At 53.8% G+C, this 18,062-nt stretch overlaps 1 protein-coding gene across 1 annotated transcript; it reads right to left on the minus strand.

Annotated features, from left to right (window-relative positions):
• Positions 1-438: 438 nt before the first annotated feature.
• On the minus strand, positions 439-2,649 carry DDIT4 (DNA damage inducible transcript 4). The gene is made up of 3 exons (XM_004615477.2): positions 2,495-2,649; positions 2,040-2,289; positions 439-1,756 (listed from the first exon to the last, which is right to left on the minus strand). Exons 2-3 carry the CDS (start codon positions 2,242-2,244, stop codon positions 1,263-1,265), a joined length of 699 nt encoding a protein of 232 aa, XP_004615534.1. The 5' UTR covers positions 2,245-2,289; positions 2,495-2,649; the 3' UTR covers positions 439-1,262.
• Positions 2,650-18,062: the final 15,413 nt, after the last annotated feature.

The following is an 18,062-nucleotide window of genomic DNA, read 5'->3' on the forward strand; positions in this document are numbered from 1 at the left end:
GCCAAGGCCACGCCTCTCCTCGGTGACAGGCTGTGTCTGAGCTAAGCTGTTTTTCTCAGTAAGGCTGCTCCCTAGTCCCTTCATATCCAGAGACAAAGCCAGTTCATGACTACAGGACAAACAGAACGGTGACTTCTCCCCAAGTCCCTGCAGGTCCCTGTGACCCAGGACACCCAGGTGAGTGCTCCCCAGGGGCGCTGTCTCTGCAGGAGGTCTGACTCACCCTCACCTTCTAGTGTTTTCCCCTGCTAGCCTCAGCCAGCAGTCGGGAGCCAGGGCTCTTGGCACGAACAGGCACACTGTCCATATACCTCCATTACCAGCTTGGCAGGGCCCCCGCCCCCAAAAGCACAGTGGACCTGAGTGGGCTGGGCAGCCGCTCACTAGCACCCCTCCCCTCCCAGTTATCTCCCCACACCAATGACTCAACCAAGTAAGTTAACAAACATGTTTTTCTTTTTATTAGAAAAGTAAAAAATATTGCATAGGTCTTAATACTTGAACATCAAGTGTATTCATGAACAATGAGGATCTCCATGTAAACAGTTCTCGATGGAAGGACCCCAATGGCACTCCTCAGGAGAGGCATCCAGCCCCCGCTCCAGTCACCACAGCCCCTCCCCAGCTCAACTGCTCTGGGGGATGGGCCAAACGCAGCTCTTAGGTGTGTGTATATATATTTTTTTCTCTTCAAGTGTCCAAGATCCCCAGGGATGCCCACATCTGCCCCTTCCTACTCTTACATTCATGCGTCTGTAAGATAGCTGCCAACAGGTCAGTAGTGAAGCTCTGATCAAAAACAAACCAACCAAAGGCTACAAAGAATGAAAAACAAACACTTCGGGTCCTTGGACCCCAGATATACAGACCAGGGCCCGGTCCTCCCCCCTCCCGCGAGCGCTGGCCGCGGGGTGCGCGCGCGCCCCCTGCAGACCATCTGCTGTCCCTGCGGGCCCTGTCACGCCGCAGTCGCCTTAACTGTCAGTAACAATAAAAGTAATAAGGTACATGCTACATACACATCCAGCCGGAGCCGGCTTGGCCCCTCAGCCTTTGTTCCATGCTACAGTACTCGAGGGGGACCCCCCTTGCACACTGGTCGGCGAGCGCCCTAAGAAACACCTGCCCCCACCTCCACTTTCCTCCGCTCCTGGGTGGCTTTTGTCCCTTCCTTAGGGCACTTCCTGTCTGTGCACCCCTCAAAGTTCGGTTGGTCTCTGCCTGCCGTGGGGGCGCTTGTGGCCCCCAGCCCAGCCCCGAGTTCAACACTCCTCAATGAGCAGCTGCTCGGAGCTGTACAGCTTCTTCTTGATGACTCGGAAGCCGGTGCTCAGCGTCAGCGACTGGCTGAAGCCGGGCACGAAAGGCGAGTTGGCGGCGCTGAACAGCCCCTGGATCTTGGGCCAGAGGCGCGAGTCCAGGCGCAGCACGAGCGTCAGCTGGAAGGTGGGCACGAGGCTGGGGTCGAGGGCCAGCTGGCCCAGGCTGTGGCAGCTTTTGCCCTGCTCCACGCAGACGTCCAGCAGCGCCCCCCGCAGGCCGCACGGCTCGCTGTAGGCCAGGCGCAGGAGCTCTTTGCCCACCTGGCTCACCAGCTGGCTGGGCATCAGCAGGCGCGCGGGGCGGCGCGAGCCCAGCCGCGCCTGGGCCAGGCTCTCCTGCAGCAGCTGCATCAAATTGGCACACAGGTGCTCGTCCTCGGGGTCGTTGAGCAACTCGAAGTCGGGCAGGGACACGCCGTCTAGGTGTGCCGAGTCTGGGACGAGAGCAGACGTGGGGGGAGGGTTAGTTAAAGAAAAAGAAAAAAACATCTCCTAGAGGGGGAGGTGCTGTTCGGCCAAAGAACCGCACTCCATCTCGGCCTGGACTTGCTTTCGCCTCGCACTAGCACCCTCGAGTCCAGCCCCTCCCCTCCCGCGCCGACCCCCCGCACTGCACCCCGCAACCTGGGTCCTGACCAGCTGCAAGCCACGGCTGTGACTCCGGCCATTCCCCCGACCTCGCCTCTCCAGTCGCGTCCGCCCCCGCCCCCGGCTCACCTTCCTCGGGCCCAAAGCCGCTGTTGCTGCTGTCCAGGGACTCGCAGTCCGAGCTCTCCAGGCTCGCGCAGCGGCCCAGTCCCTCTTCTCGGGCCGCTGAGCCCCAGGCGGAGCGCGGAGGCTGCTCCGGGCCGGGAGTCGCCGACAAGGGCGAAGACGAAGGGGCGGAAGAGGACGAAGAGAAGCGATCCCAAAGGCTAGGCATGTTGAGGGTGGACGCCAGGACGCCGGGCGAGGAGTGCAGCAGGCGCTGGAAGACAAGAGGAGCCCGGCCGGGATGTCAGTCTCGGGGCTGGAGCGAGCTGCGAGCACAGGAGCCGCCTCCGGGAGCCCGATCAGCGCACACGCACACGCACACGCACACGCACACGCACACATACACGCACGCACACGCGCACACACATGTACGCGCACACACATACGTACACGTACACACACACGCACCGGACACTCACCAGTTCAGTGCGGTCAGCAGCAAGTACTGGGACAGCGGACGCCGGCCTGAATGGGTGAGAGAAGCGGTGCCAGTCACCGAGCGCTGCCCAGACGTGTCCCCGCTCCCACCCTCTCCTCCCTCTCGGCCTGCCGCGGTCCCTAGCACCAGCCACCAGAGGCCTATAAGGACTGGTGCGGCGAGGCCACGCCCCACCGACAGAGCCCCCCCCAATCAGAGCCCGGGAGTGTGGCCCGCCTCGGCCAATGAGCTGCGGGCGCACGTTCGCAACGTTCTCTCCTGCCCGGTGACAGCGCTCGGGCCCCGCCCCCGCGGAGCCCCGGAACGCTCCGGGCAGAACCCCAGTCACGGCCACTCCCCCTTTCTGGACGGGATTCGCGGCGGCGGCGGCTGCCAAGGTCCCCGAGGGCGCTCGCGGCAGGGGAGGATCAAGGAAAGACTTGTTTATTATAGGGTCGTGCAGCGGGGGGAGGGGGTGGCCGCGCGGGGAGCCAGGCGGGGGACTGGAGAGGGCGGCGGGGCCGGGGGAAAGGTCGCCCCCTGCCCCGGGGGCCTCCGGGCACCGCTGCCCCGGCCACTGAATGAATGCCCGGGGGACGGCGGCGGGGGCAGCGGACGTTAACTCGGCTGGCCCTCGCGCACTTAACCCCACGCCTCCCCAGCCAGGGAACGGTCTGGCTGTGGGGGTGGGGTTCACAGACAGGGCAGCCGCAGGCCCCAGCCCCCTTCCTTCCTTGCGCCCCCCCACCTGTCTGTCCGATTACTCTGCAGCCCCCGGGATGGGTTCATTGGGGGCAGGGGTTGGTGCCCTCCGAGCAGCCTGCCAACCTGCACTGCTCTCGACAGAGGGCTCATGCAATGTGGTTAGGGCGTTTGGGGGAGGGGGGCGCGGTTGTGTATGTGGGGGAGGGGAGAGGGCAGGAACCGGTACCGATGGTCACTCAGACCCACCCGAGGGTCCTCTGCTAGCTCGGTGCGGCCCAGCTGCAGCCCAGAGACCACGGGCGTCCGCCGGGTCCTAGCGCTCGTCCTTCAGACGCTTTGTGTAAAAGACTCCAAGAGTTGCATCAGGACCGAGACCTGGATCTCCGGAAAAAGCACTGGTCACTGAGTTTCATCATTCAGGCGTGGCCTCGGCCAATCAGACCTTCCGGCACACGGTGTTAAGGGAGGGGAGGGACCCGACCTTAGACTCTTTCAAGGTGTATCTACCTGGGATGTCACAGGTACCCTGATGGAAAAGAAAATCAAACTTACATCAGCCGCTGCCCGCAGGGGCTGAAGGGCCAGAGGCTGAACTAGATGGCCAGCCTCAAGGCAGGCTTGATCGCACTTGAGGAAACGAGTTGAAACCACTGCCACCATTAAAAAGAAAGGCTAGGGATCAGGCGTTTGCCTTGCAGGGGGCAAACCTAGGTTTGATCCTTGGCACTGCCAGGGGAAATTTCTGAGCACAGATGCCCTAAACATCACAGGGTATTGATGGGTGTGGCCAAAAAGCAATTAGTAATAATAATAAGCAGAAAGAGTCTGATTCATGCCTTGTCTAGGGTAAAAGAGACTTACACCCTGAAAGGACTGGAAATCAAATCTTGTCCTCCATTTTACAGGTGGGAGAACCACCTCTGAAGACAAATGGATAGAAAAATAGAGGGGGGTTGAAGAGAGTACAGCAGGCAGGGCACTTGCCTTGCACCCTGCAAAACCAGGTACTGTCCTGGGCACCACATACAGTCCCCCCAAGTCTGACCAGAAGTGATCCCTGAGCACAGAACTAGAAGTGGTTTCTGAGCACAGTTGGGTGTGGCCCCAAAAACGAAGCAAAAATAGAGGTTACCTTACTCAGATTACTCAGAGGTACCCCGAAGTCAACTGCAGAAGAGAAGTCCAGGGCTTTCAGAGCTTGAGCACCCGACCTTTCTGTCCTCCAAGCTCTGGAAACTTCTAAAAACACCAGATCTGACTAAGTGCTCAAAGTACTCTGGTTGACAACCCCCAAAATCACCCTTTACTGGGGAGAACGAGGCTGGACTCCTAAGCTCACAGCAGACAGACAAAGGGCCTCTGTCTCTCTCTGTCTCTATGTGTGTGTGTGTGTGTGTGTGTGTGTGTGTGTGTGTCTCATAGAAAAATAGTAAAGCGTTTCAGAAAAAAATAGAATACTTTTTTTTAAATTAATTTATTTATTTTTAATTCGTGAATCACCATGAGGGCACATTTACAGATTTATACACTTTTGTGCTTATGCTTCCCTCATACAAAGTTCGGGAACCCATCCCTTCACCAGTGCCCATTCTCCACCACCAGTAAACCCAGCATCCCTCCCACCCTCCCCGATCCCATCTCCCCCCACCCCGCCCTGCCACTGTGGCAGGGCATTCCCTTCTGCTCTCTCTCTCTAATTAGCTGTTGAGGTTTGCAATAAAGGTGTTGAGTGGCCACTGTGCTCAGTCTCTAGCCCTCATTCAGCCCGCAACTCCCTTCCCCCACATGGCCTTCGACTACATTATAGTTGGTGATCCCTTCTCTGAGTTGCCCTTTCCCCAGAATGTGAGGCCAGCCTCCAAGCCATGGAGTCAACCTCCTAGTACTTATTTCTACAATTCTTGGGTGTTAGTCTCCCACTCTGTTAAAAATAGAATACTTTTAAAATATGGTTTTAGGAACTGGAGCAATAGTACAACAGGAAGGCCAATTCGATCCCCTATAAGGTTCCCGGCTTCCATTCTGCCCTGCTCCATCCTTGCCCCCAGCCCTCTGGGAGTGATCCTCGAGTACAGAGTCAGGAATAAGCCCCGATCACTGCTGAGTTTGGCCCACAAACCAACCAAACAAAAAAAGTTTTCAAAAATTGGGTATATTAAAAAAAATGGGTATATTCATAAGCAAAAGAATTCAGACTCAATTTGGAAAGGTCACTTTACTAGAAATCACTCAACAGTTCCCTCATGATTGCTAAACTCTTCTTAAATCCCGTTTCCTTCTTTTAAATATATTTTCCCAAGGGGGACAGGCTCCTTTAGTGGTCACTGAGTAATTCTGTCTCTGGTCCCCATTCTACCAATGTTTTCTGACTGTTGTCTGTGGCTGTTAAGGTGACAGCCTCACACAGACACTTGGCTATGGTATTCGCTGGCATCACAGATCTGGAGGAGATGTCACTGGGGTTGGTTGTTTGCACCGCAATGCCCCCAGCACTCCTGTTTCTCAGCGGGGGTGCAATATGCACACACAAGTACTCAGGGGCACACTCACCATCGTAGTGTCAGGGTGTCCCAGAAAGCAGAACCTCGAGGACCAAGTTGGGGCACATGGGGACAGCCCCAGAATTTGAAGCCTCAAGCTTGCAAGGCAAGCACTTTTTCCACTGAGTCATCCTAGGCTGCCTCCTCTCATTTTTTTTGTTTTGTTTTTTTTTTTTCTTTCCAAAAGTGATTGGAAAAGGCCTGAGTCTGTGCCCTGGAGGTAATTCCCTAAGCAGGGGCAAGCTAGCTCCCGGGAAAACACTTCGAAGGAGGCCTGGGAGCCCCTTCTAGAAAGCAGGCCGGGCACTTGAGATCCAGCCATCTGGTGTGTGCTCCTCCGTGGTGCTCACTCAGCCTCAGGCTAGCTGCGCGTTAGGCTTGCCTGGACATGTCCCTGCCAGCAGCCCAGGCTCAGACAGGAAGTTGCCCCCGGTACTTGTCCCTCAGGTGGCCCTCCTCAGGCCATCCTGACACCTGGGCCTATTGCTAGGAATAATTGTTTCCACTTTAGTTTTCCAACTGGGCTGGAAGCTGCTGGGTGCTTGAGTCCGCTTCTGGCAGCCGCCTCACTTGAATGAATGAATGAATGAATGAATGAATGAATGAATGAATGAATGAATGAATGAATGAATGTAGGAAGGGATGGCTAGAGAAGGCAAGGAGCTGGCTTTTCTCACCATTATGGACTAGAGTGGAGGTGGTTATTTTGGTTTTTGTTTTATTTGTCACACCTGGCGATGCTCAGGCCGTACTCTTTTTTTTTTTTTTTTTTGACTTTTTGGGTCACACCCGGCAATGCACAGAGATTACTCCTGGCTCTGCACTCAGGAATTACTCCTGGCAGTGCTCAGGGTACCATATGGGATGCTGGGAATTGAACTCGGGTCGACTACATGCAAGGCAAACGCCCTACCCGCGTGTTATTGCTCCAGCTGCTCCCGGTGACTTGGGAGACCATATGATACCATATGACACCAGGAATCAAACCTGGGTCGGCCAGCATGCAAGGCAATGCCCTTCCTCCCTGCTGTACTATCCCTCCAGCCCATGGTGCTTTTTTCCCTAATTGTTCTTTTGTATATAACAATACCCCCATGGTGCTCAGGCTGAGGCACTTGCCTTGCACCCAGCCAACATGGGTTCAATCCCGGGCACCCTGGATGCAGAGTACCCTTGGGTATGCCCCCAGGGCACCCCTGATGACACTGGAGATGCCACACTCTTCAGGGCCTCGCTGAGTCAGGGGCTACCTCCTTGGCCCCAGAATACATCTGAACACACAGGATTTGGGAGTTGGGAGACTTCAGGACTCCTCAGTGGTATCTCCTGAGTCATCTGGTTGAGGCCTTGGACATAACTGAGTGTCCCATCTCCTCAGCTCCCATCTAAGACCCTCAGCTCCTCTCTAAGACCCTCATTCTTCCAGTTAGAATATAGTTGCAACCACAGAAGGTAGAGAAGACTGACTTGGGAGGAATCTTCAAGCAATAGCATCTTCGGGCCTTCAAAAGACTTTATAAAAATGGTTAGATGAGAGTCAGCCATAGTCTAGGAGTTAAGGCGCTTGCCCAGCATGTGGTCAAAACCAGTTTGATGCCCAAATCCCATACGATCCCCCAAGCCCTGTCAAGAGTGAACCCTACACACAGAGCCACAAGCAACCCTGAGAACCACCACTGGATGCAGACTAAAAAACTAAAGACAAGGAAGGAAGGAGGGAAGGGAGGAAAAACTCACCATTTTATTTTATGTTTTTATTTTATTTGGGATCTGGGACAATGCCCAATAGTGCTCAGGGGCCATTACTGCTCTGTGCTCAGCCTTGGCTCCTCGTGGGGTCTGGGAGAACCATAACTGGTGCTGGGGATTTGAACTGGCTTCAGAATGCAAGGAAAGCTCCTTAACCCCTGTGCTATCTCTGTGCCCTATTTTAAGTATTTAAAATAGGAGCTATCCCCAGAGGTGCTCAGGGTGACTATGTGGTACCAAGGATCATACTCAGGGTCTTATCTAGGCTAGATATGTGTCTACCACTTAAGCTATCTCCCTGGCCCCTAAAAGTAGCCATTTTTTTGTTTTGTTTGGGGACCATACCTGGCAGTGTTCAGGGGCCACTCCCGCAGTAATCAGGGAATGCCGAGAATCAAACCTGGGCTTCCAGCATACAAAGCAAAGCATAAAGTTGGCCTCATGAGTTGTCTCCCTGACCTGAACTCACTGTTTTAAAGTAAAAGAGGGGGTGGGTGGAGTGGAGAGATAGTACAGCAGGTAGGACACTTGCCTTGACCGTGGCTGACCCAAGGTTGATTCTCGGCATCCCAAGCACCTCCAGGAGTAATCCCTGAACGCAGAGCCAGAAGTAGTCCCTGAACACTGTTGTGTGAAGCCCCCTCACCAAAAAATGGGAGGGAGGCTGAGGTGGAGAGGGAGTACACTAGTAGGGCTCTTGCCTCATCTGTAGTCAATTTGGGTTCAAGATCTAGTGCCCCATATGGTCCCCAGGCCCCAAAGAACCAAGAGTAAGCCCTGATAACTTGTGGTTGTGGCCCCCAAGCCCCAAAAAAATAAATAGGAAGGGAGGAACTGAAGCAATAGTAGAGCATGTAGGGTGTTTGCTTTGCATGTGACTGACCTGGTTTTGATCCCTGGCATCCCATATGGTCTCCCGAGCAAGCACCAGTAGGAATAATTCCTAAAGAATAACCCTTAGCATCACTGGATGTGGCCCAAAAGCAAACAAAAAAAAAAAAAAGAGGGGAGCCACACCCAGCTATACTTGCAGGTTATTCCCAGTTCCATTCTAAGGGGTCACCACCGGTGGTGTGGGGAAACCATATTGCTGGAGATTGAATCTAGGCCTCCTGCATTGCAAAGCATGTGTTTTAGCCTGGTTAGCTACCTCTCTGCACCCCTCACTCTTTAAGAGGCCTGGAAAGGTAACTCAACCAACTGAGCACATGCTTTGCATGCAAGAGGCTTGGGTTCAATCCCAGCACAGGATGGTCCCCCAAGCACTGCCAGAGCAATCCCCTAGCACTGCCAGATGTAGCCCCAAACAAACAAAAAACCTTTATCAGTCCAGGGATATTATTCAAGTAGTAGAGCAAATTCCTTAAGTTTATGAGGCCCTGGGTTCAATCCCCAGGCCCTCTAGGACAGCCTACGCCTAACAGTAAGAATATATCAAAATAGAGGTCAGCAAGATAGTACAGTGGGTAAGGCTCTTGCCTTGCATACAGCTGACCTGGGTTGAATCCTCCAACACCCTATATGATAGATACCCTGAGCACTGCCAGGAGTGATCCCTGAGTAGAGAGGGAGTAGTAAGTCCTAAGCATCACTGAGTGTGGCCCAACCCCCATTTTCCATATATATATACATACATACATATATATACATATACACACACATATACATACATACATATATATATGTATGTATGTGTATATATATATATGTATGTATATATAGCTAGATCGATAGCATAGTGGTAGGGCGTTCGCCTTTCACGCAGCCGACCTGTGTTTGATTCCTCCGCCCCTCTCAGAGAGCCCCCGGCAAGCTACTGAGAGGATCCCGCCACCACGGCAGAGCCTGGCAAGCTACCCGTGGCGTATTCGATATGCCAAAAACAGTAACAACAAGTCTCACAATGAGTGACGTTTACTGGTGCCTGCTTGAACAAATCGATGACAGCGATTACAGTGATATATATATATGAAATAAAACAAAACACCTTCATGATACCTTAGGAAACCCTAGGCCCAGCTAGCTGCTGCTCTCCTCAAAGTTGTTTAAAGGGCTGGAGTGATAGTACATGTTTTGCATGTGGATGACATGGGTTTGATCTGCAGCACCCCATATGGTCCCTGGAGTACCACCAGGAGTGATTCCCCAAGCACAGAGCCAGGTATGATCCCAGAACAAAACAAAACAAATTCTTTGGAAGTTATTATTTCCCTTGGTGGAAATAAGGTCGCTTTGCACAACTCCAGGGGGCGCCCTTTCCAGTTAAACTTTGAATGTGCATGCATCTTCTGGGGCGGCAGTGCTGCCAGGGAGCGATGTCACCTAGATATAGCCTGCAATGTGGACTTATCTGGAGGACCCTGCTGGGGACTGCTAGCAGGAGTGGGTTTGTGTCACATTCTGGGTGACTAAGACCTCTGGAGTTAGTGACCAGACTCCATGTCCCAGTGTCTGTGGCCAGTTGCCCTGACCATGAACATAGCACTGCCTTTACTGGAGCACACAGCCTGTTCCCAGGGGATCCGCCTCAGCCTGCAATTTCACATCAGTCAGCACTCACTGCTGGCCATAGTCCCTCCCCGCTGGGGCGGTTTCTGTCCTATGCACCAGTTCCCAGGGCCTCTATATGGCGAGTTGCCCCGTCGGGTTTGGGGAGTTAAACCAGATCCTGGGGTGGGGGCATGAATCTGACAACCTCCTTATTCAGAGTGGGAAGCCCTGAAACTAGGGGCTCCGGGTTGTGGGAGGTGGAAACAATGCAGCCAGCAAAATTGTTCCCAGAGCTTCTGTGGCTTTAAAAAGATTTTTTTAACTTGAAAAACAATAAACAAGGGGATCAAAATAGCAAGATTCTAAGTGCACCTGGTTCCCTGGGACCTTCGTTGAAAAGGCTGCTGAGGGTCCCCGGCTTCTCTCCGACGCTGCTGTGCTCACTGCAGCCAGAGCTTGGCAGCTGCCAACGAAGCGACTTTCTGAAATGGAAATTCTAGCCATGCATTATCCTGTGCAATCTTTTCAAAGAAGCCGCAGAATTTCTTCTCTCCTTTCACTGTTAGGAATGAGAGTGGTGCCCATTCTGCAGAGGAACAAACTGAGACCTGCCGAGTCCAATAACCAACCAATGACTGCCGAGCTCCATTGCTACTGGAGTCATCAGAGGAGCTTGTGAACCAGAGACCCATGTCCCCGGCCCTGGTGCTAACTCGGTGGATCTGGGTGGGGCACTTTTGTTTTGGGGGGGTTGTGGGGTTTTTTTTGTTTTTTTGTTTTTTTTGGCGGGAAGGAACACCTGGCAATGCTCAGGGGTTACTCCTGGTTCTGCACTCAGGAATTACTCCTGGTGGTGCACGGGTGAACCATATGGGATGCTGGGGACCAAACCCAGGTCAGCCATGTTCCAGGCAAACACCCTACCCACTGTACCATCACTCCAGCTCTTGGGTTTTGGTTTTTGAAATCTGTCGTGCTCAGAACTATTCCGGACTCTGTGCTCAGGAACCAAATGCAGTGACAGGGAATGAACCAGGACTGAGTGCAGTGCGAGCACTCTAGCCCTGGACTAGCTCTTGGGTCCTGATTGAGGCCCTTATTTTTATTTGCTTGTTTGTTTGTTTGTTTGGGGAGCCACATCTGGCAGTGCTTGGGGCTTACTCCTGGCTCTGCACTCAGGGATCACTCCTGGCAGATTTGGGGGACTACCTGGGGTGCCAGAGATCCCATCTGGACTGGTTGCATGCAAGGCAAGCGTTCAACATGTTGTTAGTGTCTTTCCGGTCCTGACGGGGCCTTTTCATTCAAAAGACCTCCAGGGAGTTGTGAGGCTCATTTTGAGTTTGCATGTCTGCTGACCCCACGGGAAGGGATTGAGGTCTGGGAGGAATGCTAGGTTCTCTCCAGCCCCTCAAAGGGTCTCCTGTGGAGGTAAGTTGTAGGAGTGGGGGTATGTAGCTACGGACACTGGCCCATGTGTGATCACAGACGGCTACTCCTGCTGGGGTCCCAGGCTTCTTCAGGAATCAGGGTGAGGGTAGTAGAAACCCCATAAGAGTGTGGCTTAAGGGGGTGGAGCCATAGTACAGAGGGTAGGGCGTTTGCTTTGCATGCGGTTCAATCCCCGGCATCCATATGGTCCCCCAAGCACTGCCAAGAGTAAAATTACTGAGTGCAGAGCCAGGAGTAACCCCTGAACATGACTGGGTGTAACCCAAAAAGCAAAAAAAAAAAAAAAAAAAAGCCAGAGTCTGGCTTGAAAAAAATCATCTACCACAATGGACGGGGGTTTCAAGAGCGGAGAGATAGTACAGGGGGTAGTGCACTGGTCTTGCATGGAGCTGACCCGGATTTGATCTTTAGCACTCTCTATTGATCCCCTGAGGCCTACCAGGAGGGATCCCTGATATCTGAGTAAGTACTGAGCACCGCCGGTGTGGCCCCCAAGCCAAAACCAAAACCGAATGCTAAGAGGGCAGATTTAGGAAGCCTGAGGCCTCCATCGCCCACAGCAGTGGCAGACACGGGCCTTCCCGTGGGGCTGGCATGGTCCAGGGAGCACTTCTAGAGGCCAGCCAGATGGAAACGTTACCCTCACGCTCTTTCTTTTCTCTTTGACCCATCCCACTTCTTCCCAGGAAGGAGTTCCATCTGTTCAGGCCCCGTTTCCCCCTTGCCTCCCCCAGTCATCTTGCTCCCATCCTGGCTTCAGATGCAGGGACTGGGAAGTGGTGACACCTCTCCACTTAGCACCTGGCACCTTGGCAAAATGGTTCTTGAATTCCCAGCTGGTCAGAGTCCGGGCTATTTGGTCACTAAGGATGAAATCAGGTTCAGGGCTGTGGCCAGAAACATTAGGAAACATTAGACACCTTGAGATTATTATATACAATGCAGTTTGCGGGCTGGAGAGATAGGGCAGCAGGGAGGGCACTTGCCTTGCACACACAGCTGAGCTGGTTTTGATCCCCAGCACCACCTTGGCCCCGCAAACCCTTCCAGGAGTGATCCCTGAGCACAGAGCCAGGAGTAAGCCCTGAGCACCACCAAGTCGGCCCCCAAAACAAAACCAACAAAAAAGCAATTTGCTGGATCAGAGAGATTGTACAGCAGGTAAGGCACTTGCCTTGCAAGTGGCCCACCTGGCTTCAATCTCTGGCACCTACATATGGTCCCCTGAGCACCCCCAGGAGTGATCCCTGAGCACAGAGCCAGGAGTAAATCCAACCCTCTCTCCTTCCCATCAAAAACATACAATTTGCAGGCTGTTTTGTGTAATAGTAAACTGTTAAATTACTACTGGTTTAAATTACTAACTCGGACCCTGAGAGCCGATAAACCCCTGATAGACCACATCGACCCATGACTTCTTGCATTGCCAGAGATTTTTAATCCCAGTTTAAAACCTAAAAGACTGGAGTGATAGCACAGCGGGTAGGGCATTTGTCTTGCACGCAGCCAACCTGTGTTTGATTCCTCCGCCCCTCTCAGAGAGCCCTGCAAGCTACCGAGAGGATCCCGCCCGCAGGGCAGAGTCTGGCGAGCTACCCATGGCATATTCAATATTCCAAAAACAGCAACAAGTCTCATAATGGAGACTTTACCAGTGCCCACTCGAGCAAATCGATGAGCAACAGGATGACAGTGCTATAGTGCTTAAAACCTAAAACTAGAGAATCTCAATGGTCTCTTCAGCTGTCACAGGATCATAGCGAAGGAAAATGATGACAAGTTTCAGTAAGCTCCTTCCCTCAAAAAAATCCCAGCCTGGGGCTGGAGCGATAGCACAGCGGGTAGGGCATTTGCCTTGCACACGGCTGACCTGGGTTTGATTCCCAGCATCCCATATGTTCCCCTGAGCACCACCAGGAGTGGTTCCTGAGTGCAGAGCCAGGAGTAACCCTGTGCATTGCCAGGTGTGACCCAAAAAGCAAAAATAAATAAACAAAATCCCAGCCTGCAACGAGGTAGCTCAGCGGCAGAGCACTTGCCTGGAGAGCATAAGGCTGTGAGTTTGATCCCCAGCACCAACCCACATGCCAAGTGCGATCCTTGAGCAAAGCCATCTAGGATGTTTTGTGCGATCTCCGTGAACCCCCACTGGGTGTGTGCAAGCACCGCAGCCAAAGTTTGTCTGACCCCTGTCATAGCAACAATGGGAAGGGGAGGGAGAGGGGGGAAGAAGCAAGCTAGCAAACTGGATCTGCAGGAGAGTGGAGGAGGAGGCAGCCAGGCGGATACAGAACAGACAGTCAGACTCCAGCCCTTTCCCTCCCTTGCCTTTGTTTGTTTGTGTTTGGGTCACACCCACTGGTGATCAGGGCTTACTCCTGGCTCTGTGCCCAGGGATCACCCCTGGTGGGCTCGGAATACCAGGTGGGATGTTGGGAATTGAACCCGGGTTGGCCGCATATAAGGCAAGTGCCCTACCCACAAGCACTCAAGTCAGGCCTGTGCCTTTTGAAGATTTCCAGTTGTCTTATAGTAAATCGGGAATCAGGCTCCGGGCGGGTTTGGTTCATCGAGTTGAGGGTGGGCGATGACCGGAGCTGCTACTGTCTGAACAGTCGGATTTAGGCCCCAGGGTCTGTCTGGACAGAACATGAGCTCACTTAATTTTGTTTTTTGCAGAGAAGAGAAACCGGGAGACTCCCTAGGTCTGTGTAGGAACTAGAGGGAGTAGGGAACTAGAGGGAGTAGGGCTGGACAAGGGTGAGCAGAGAGGAGCTGACCTCACTGTAAGGAGTTCTTCATCATTGGGATAAATCTTTTTGGGGGGTTGGGGGGTGTGGTCACATCCCCCAAGTAACACCCAGCAATGCTCAGGGGTTACTCCTGGCTCTGCACTCAGAAATTACTCCTGGTGCTTCTGGGGGACCATATGGTAAGCCAGAGACGAACCTGGGTCAGCCACATGCAAGGCAAACTATTGCTTTGGCCCCATGGGATGAATCTTGAAGCCTCTGAATGCAGGCCTAGGGAGAGAGCTCAAAAGGCTAGTGGATGTACTTTGCACGCAGGAGCCCCTGGTTCAATCCCCAGCCCCCCTTGGCCCCTAAACACAGAGCCAGGAGTAGTCCCCAAGCACCGGCTGGTGTGGTCCAAGCAAGAAACAAGGCTTTTTTTGGGGGGTGGGGGGTCACACCCCCCACCCCCCAAAAAAAGGGTGCACAAGGGTTACTCCTGGCTTTGCACTCAGGAATCGCCCCTGGCGGTGCTCAGGGGACCATATGGGATGCTGAGAATCGAACTCAGTTTGGCCGCATGCAAGGCAAATGCCCTACCCGCTGTGCTCTCACTCCAGCCCCCAAGAAACAAGGCTTCTAAAGTGAGGGCCAGTAGGTGTGGGAGAGCAGCCTTCTCATCCCTATTTCATAGACAGGGAACTGGGCTGGAGGGTGGGGTCTGAGAGATGCCATGAATCTATTTTCCTGGCAGTTAGACCTCAACATTTAGGAACTGCCTTTTTTCCAGGCTGGCAACTACTTTGCTTCTGCCAAGCCCCTAACCTCTTTCAAAAGTGCTTTTAAAAAATCTCCAGCAGCCTTAGCAGCCCAAGGCTTGGGACACCCGAGTTTGTGTGAAAGGTAGTCAGTCGCAGCCAGCTTTGCAGGCTGTTTCCTGAGTTTGGTACCCTGCTGAAGGGCGCTGCCTGCCTACTGGATAACATGGGCCACTCACTCCTTGCAGAGATGGTTGATCTTTCTGTAGCTTCTTTGCTTTTAAAAACTCTTCTGGAGACTGAACAGATAGTAAAGTGGGTAAGGTGCCCTGGCCAACTTGGGGTTCAATCCCCAGCACCATATATAGTCCCTCAAACATGGCCAGGAGTGAATCCTGAGCACAGAGCCAGGAGTAAACCCTGAATACTGCTGGTTGAAGCCAAACTCCCCCCTCCCCCATCCCTACACAAAAAAGGAAAAACACAGAAAATGGCCTTTATTTTCATAAGCCGTCAATAAAAATAGCAACTAAGATTTGTATCTCAGAGTCAGGCAGGATAAGCCTCCCTTCTCAGTCACTTCAGAGGGAAGAAAACAGGTTCATGGGCTGGAGAGACGAAGCACAGGAGTTAAGGTCTTGCCTTGCGTGCTACAGACCGGGCTTGATCCCTGGCATTGCATAAGGTCCCCCAACCACTACCAGGCGTGATCCCTGAGCACAGAGCCAGGAGTAAGCCCTAAATAACGGCAGGTGTGGCCTAAGCCAACCCTGAAAGACAGACAAATACACCCCCCTCATAAACCACCCCCCCCACACACACACAAAGGCACACACAAAAAAAAATCAAAGACTCAGAGAGGTGCGGTAACTTGCTTAAGGCAACACAGACAATACACGGCCTGGAGTCAGGCCCCCAGATGTGAAAGTGGGTGTGGGGGTGATGGGGAGAAGGGGTGGGGTGCCCCGAGGGGTCTCGTCCCCCTCTGCCCCAAGCATCCAGCTCATCACTCCCAGAGGCCAGACTCTGGCCCAGGACTCCGGGGGCCGCTCCCGAATCTTTCTCTAGAAGCGGGCGCAGAGAAACAAACATTTCTGGGCTGCTAGATTTTGCCCTGGGAAGCCGTGCGCTCCAGGGGCAAGCCCCGTTTCGGACCGTGCGGCGCGGGGGAAGGGCACCCCGTCCCCTCCCCGACAGCCCGAGCAGCCGCAGATGCTGAGCAGCTGACGGGGGTCGGGTGGGGGCTGGGGGTTCTATCTTTGCAAGCCCCTGCACTGGAGAGCCGGGGAAGCTGGGACGTGACTCGAGGAACGTGCGTCCGGGAACCCGCGGGGGGCACGGCTGGGGGCGTGGTCTGTCAGAGCCAGCCCCGGGAAGGAGGCCCCGCCCCCGCGAAGGAAGCCCCGCCCCCGACTGCGCCGCGGAGATGCTGAGCTCAGCGCTTCTGCTGCGGGGCTGCAGCGTGGGGGCGGGGTGAGAACTGGAGAGGGGGAAAGAGGAGGGAGGAGAGACCCGGGGCCCTCACAACCCTGGGCTGTACATCTCCTCCCCGGGCTGCTAACAATGCCGGCTCTGTTGGCGTGGGGGTGGGGGGCCTTGTGGGTACGCAGAAAGCCTTCTGGGGGTGGGCGCGGGCGTGTCCGTGAGTCACCGCTGTCAACCCTGATTTAGCCCCCCCTCCCAAGAACGCCAAGCTTAGAGGCCAAGCCCTGTGCACACTGACCCCAGGACCAGTTTGGTGGGGGAACGCGCGGGCGGGAGGGGGAGCTAGAGCCAGCACAGGCCGCGGCCAGGCAGGGCAGGAAGGGAGTATTATTTAAGTTTGTGTATTGTTTGTTCTTGGCCATGGGGGGGACACGCACCCAGCAGTGTTTGGGGGCTTCTTCCAGGGATGGGAACCATGTACTGCTTTTTCAGGAACAGAGCCTGGGTCAGCTGCAGGCCAAGCCTGCACTCAACCTGGCCCATCTCTCTCCAGCCCTCAAGCTTACATTGATATTTAACCTTGAAAGGAGCTAGCAGGAGCATGGAGGTGGGGAGGCAGGAGAAAGAAAACCCTCCGTACCCACCTGGCATAGATGGTCCCAGGCCAGCTGGGTGGGTGGCTATTTTTGAGCTGACCTACATACCTATTTGCCTCTTTATCGTTTTATTATCACACACGGTTATTATGGGAGATGTCCTTTTGCACCCGCTCAGCTGCCGCACTTGCTGTGGGCTGCACAATGAAATGTGTTGCCTCATTCCCCCAGGAAGCTTGAAGAGTCCCTGCCCTGGAAAGAGGGACATTCAATAGGCTGGCAGAAGCTTCACCAAGCTCTTTCTTCCCCCCACGGAACAGGCTGTGAACCCTGACGCACCAACTAACTCTCTTCCCTGGAGGCAGGGACCTGCGTTCAGAGTGGTGAACGTTCAGCCAGGTCAGGGGACTTGCTGGTCCTGCATGTTGGCTGCGGGCTCCTGCAGCTGCTGTTTGAGGCAGATGAGACTTTCATTTACAGTTGGAGAAAATGAGGCACAGAGAGGTGTCTGGACACAATGATGATGATACAGGCAACTCTGAAAGTAGAGACAGAGACAGGTTGTGTGTGCCCCCTCCCCCACCTTTATTTGGTCTTACAACAGAATGAGAGTAGAGCCAGGCTTACTCCTCCCCTGTACCCCCCAGCTCCAGGAGAGCCTTTAGCCTGTTTCTAGATGCATCTCCTTCCCACAGCCTAGCAGGAGGGAAAAAAAAAACTGCATATGGTTCTAATTACCTCTGAAGGGAACGCTCTTAAATTTTCCATAAAGTACAGCGTGCATGGCTTTGTGTATACAACTTTGCCCAGTAATGGATGTGTAGATGGACAAAATGTATACAGCCACATACAGCGGACCATAAATTGGACATCAGCCGTATGTAAGCATTTACAGTATGTTCACTCACCCCAAAGGCCTGACGCTGGGATGGGCAGAAATCACCACAGATTTCTGACTTTTCCCCCCATCTGGCACACCCTCTGAAAACTGAAATCCTTTCCCCCTCCCCCAGAAGAGAACGGAGCCCCCTTTTGGTTGCTACTAAGCTCTGGAGCTGGTAAAACGGTCCCCCGCCACCAGCCCTGTATTTTGCCTTTCCTCTCTGTGCGCCGCCTGCTCTT

Source organism: Sorex araneus, chromosome 3 (genome assembly GCF_027595985.1).
Source record: "Sorex araneus isolate mSorAra2 chromosome 3, mSorAra2.pri, whole genome shotgun sequence".
In the NCBI taxonomy this organism is placed as follows: domain Eukaryota; kingdom Metazoa; phylum Chordata; class Mammalia; order Eulipotyphla; family Soricidae; genus Sorex; species Sorex araneus.